The sequence below is a fragment of the Ixodes scapularis genome, unplaced genomic scaffold (genome assembly GCF_016920785.2).
Source record: "Ixodes scapularis isolate PalLabHiFi unplaced genomic scaffold, ASM1692078v2 PGA_scaffold8__174_contigs__length_109621045, whole genome shotgun sequence".
Lineage (NCBI taxonomy): Eukaryota > Metazoa > Arthropoda > Arachnida > Ixodida > Ixodidae > Ixodes > Ixodes scapularis.
The window spans coordinates 91954101-91957632 of NW_024609883.1; the positions used below are offsets into that span (position 1 = coordinate 91954101).

The 3532-nt window shown below is 52.3% G+C and overlaps 1 protein-coding gene across 1 annotated transcript; it reads right to left on the reverse strand.

The window, feature by feature from the left end:
* Positions 1-1032: 1032 nt before the first annotated feature.
* On the reverse strand, positions 1033-2181 carry LOC120850654. The gene has a single exon (XM_040223245.2). It carries the CDS (start codon positions 2101-2103, stop codon positions 1033-1035), a length of 1071 nt encoding a protein of 356 aa, XP_040079179.1. The 5' UTR covers positions 2104-2181.
* Between the last annotated feature and the right edge of the window lie 1351 nt (positions 2182-3532).

Here is a 3532-nt window from a genome sequence, read left to right on the forward strand (position 1 = left end):
TCTCTCCAGTCTGAAAATCTCTTCCGAGACAGCATCCCTTAGGGTCATCGGAAGACGGCGCAGCTTGGACTGTACCGGTGGCACGTTGCAACGCTGCTTGTTAGTATGGGTGGAATTCTTGACCAAACCCAAACCTGGACTAAAGAGATGTTCAAATTCTTCGAAGCCTTTGGGCAACTTGGACTGATCTGGAAGAAAAGGACTTGAAACTTGAGATGCATTTGTATTTTCATGGTGTAGCAGTTGTGCTGTGATTTCATGGCTTGTATTCTCAGGACTTGTGTTTTCAGGAAGATGTGGTTGATGGAGCCCATGGCTCTCAGGATGGCGTCGCGGAATCGCGGCTGTCGACGAATCGTGGTCAAAGTCCGCGGGAACTTTCGGAGTGGTCTCTTCCGAGACCGATGACGATGTAGACACGTTGGCACCCGAAGGTACAAAAGAAGATGACCGGGACCTTGCATCTCTGGATCCGGCCGGTTGGCGGTTTTGGCAGGACGTGATGGTGAACGGCCGTCGCTGCAGGGGGACCGCCGACTTCACATACTGCCGTGGAACTCCTCCTCCCTGAGCTGCATCAACATGCGAACAAACATAATCATTTTCATCTCCTGATAATCTCATGCGCAACGCTCAGACGGCGTCGACGCCAAGTAGCGATCGTCCAGTCCGGGTGACAAAAAACTCCTATGGTGCATAACGATCCTTAAAAACAACTTGAGCGGTGAAGCATCCAAGCACAGGGATGGTGTCTTTCATGTAGTGAACAAGAGTTTTCGAGGGCGGACCTAGTCGAATGTCGGAACTCCTTTGTACTTCATTAAACTCTCGTTCATTCAGAATGGACACAAAAGAGCCAGTGTCGACAAGGAGACGAAGAGGGATTGTATTTACCTTGATGTCGGCCATGAAGGCATCCCGACGATAAACACCTCTTGCTGCTTGCTCGGCCGACTCAACGGGGACGCTCGGCAGCATCTCCGGCACCAGGGATGGCCCAACAATGTTCACAGGATCGTTACCTCCTGACGGTCACATTCCGTGAAAACGGTCGGGCAGCGAAGTAACGGCCGGAGCCCTGGCCACGGCTCGGGAACGACGTTCGCCGCGGGTCACTGACGAAGGCCGCCGACGGTGGGCGGCGACTCCGACAAACCACCGCAAAGTGGCCCGTCTTTCCACACAAAAAACATGCCACACCAGACGCTGGACACTCGTTGCGGTTGTGGCCGCGTCGACCACAGAAGTTGCAGGGAACACCAACTCCTTCATCTCCGTGCCTTGAAGGAGGAGGGTAGCGCAGACGCTGGGTGGGTGGTGTTGTAAAGTCCGGGGCACGTGACTGGAAGTGACGCCGGACCGGCCATCTTGCCACCGACTTCGGGAAGGAGCCGGCCATGGACCTCCATCTTGGACGTCCGGCGTTCCAATGGGCACGTGCGCAAAGACGCGCTCAACGGCTGCCGGCGCCGCACCGCTAGCACTGGGAGCTCGCAGGTGGAAGCTTTCTGTGGTGCGCGCAAGTTGCTCGTACTGCAGCGCGAGCTGAACGACACGGGTTAAAGTGGGTACCCCCGTCCCTACACACTCTCGAAGGATGCGGTCTTGGACCCGCTTAGAGTCCAACCCCTTCAAAAAGACCTCAGCAAGCCTCTCTTCCAAAGCGTCTCCATAAGAACAAAAAGACCCTTGGCGTCGCAGAGCGGTCAAGTACTCCGAGACGGTTTCTCCCGGGCGTTGGACGCGAGGGCGAAGCTTTTGGCGTTCCAGCGCGATACACCCAGAAAACTCAAAGTGCTTCTTGATAGCACTCAAAAAGACTTCAAAAACATCGCCTTCCTCGGAAGGGGGAGTCTCATCGAGCTGAAAAGCGTCAACAATTCTCTGGCCCTCAGCCCCAAGCATGGAAAACAAGATCCCCTTTTTTCGACTAGGCGCAACACTGTCCAAGCCGGACGCCTCAAGGAACATCAAGAAAGCACGTTTCCACGCGGGCCATGCACGCTCGGGCTTGCCCGGAACTGGCAAGAAGTCGGGCGGTGATGGAACCGGCGCGAGCGCTGACGTGCCGGCAGCTACAGGAGGCTGTGTTCCATTATCCATTATATATATGTTGTAGAAGGTTGTAGGAAACGATGCAAAAACAGTGCAAACTCACATCTTACGTTGTCACGAGACGCATGCTGAAGGGCCCATTCTGACTAGCCATGGAACGTGTTCCAAGTGAAACGAAATGGATCGAAGAAGAAAAAAAAAATCGCGTCGGCTCTCACGGTTAGTGCACCGAGACGCGGAGAGAACTACGGTTAACCACCTCGTCGCCAAAATTTGTAGTAATCTCCTCTACACGGCGGTACGAAAGGAGAGGACGCTAACAGCACTCACATGATGTGGCCGGGTAGGAAACCGCGGCCCCGCACGTTCGGGGCTTACGAAGAATGAGACTGAAGTAGAGTAGACAGTTGGGCGAGTTGGTAGTTATTGAACATAGTGACAGTTATAAATGAATAAAGGGCAAACGCCAACCAATCCCTAAAAATCGTAGGGTCCCAACGTTTCGGTGCCGGCTCGGCACCTTCTTCAGGGGGGCTATTTAAAGGAGAAGCAGCTTCTTTCTTTTCTTCTGCGGTGAATGTAGCGCAGTATCTTCGTTTTTTTACGGTGGTTAGTTTTCAAACCAGGTTGCCGCCAGTGTTGTTGAGTTGCCGCCATGACTCTTTATTGAGTCATGGCGCATACAGACCACACCAGGAAATATTAATCGATCCTCCGGCACCTTGCCCTCAGCATACGTCAGTGGACTACGACACTTAGAGAAAACACCAAAGAAACAGGCCCCTACCATAGAGGAAAACGAAGATGCTGATCCTCGTTTGTAAATAGCCAACTTCGAAGAAAACGAAGGTACCGCACCTGGTTTGAAAACTAACCACCGTAAAAAAACGAAGATACTGCGCTACATTCACCGCAGAAGAAAAGAAAGAAGCTGCTTCTCCTTTAAATAGCCCCCCTGAAAAAGGTGCCGAGCCGGCACCGAAACGTTGGGACCCTACGATTTTTAGGGATTGGTTGGCGTTTGCCCTTTATTCATTTATAACATTAAACCCAACCAGGCAGACGTCTGCCGAAATGTTCACCTTCAAGTCTATAGTGACAGTTGCGCACACAGGGACAAGGACAGAGAAGAGGAACACGTAGACGACATGAGACGAAGACATGTTGCCTGCTGGGTGTCCCGTAGTTCTCTGACGTCGCTGACGGACGGCGGCTCTTTTATTAACATATGTCACGTGACATCATAGATGCATAAACACACATAACAACAAGATAAGACAACCCGATAAACTCACCATCAAAGCATACTAAACAGAACACACGTTGCGCCATCTGGTGGCAAAATCACTTATCACAAATCACTACACCAGTAGCCACAACAAACGAATACAGACCTGGGAAAGCTCGGCGGAGAAGCTAGCCGTCTACACAGACGCGGGTTTCGCGACAGTCCCAGATCAACTTGCTACGGTCGCAG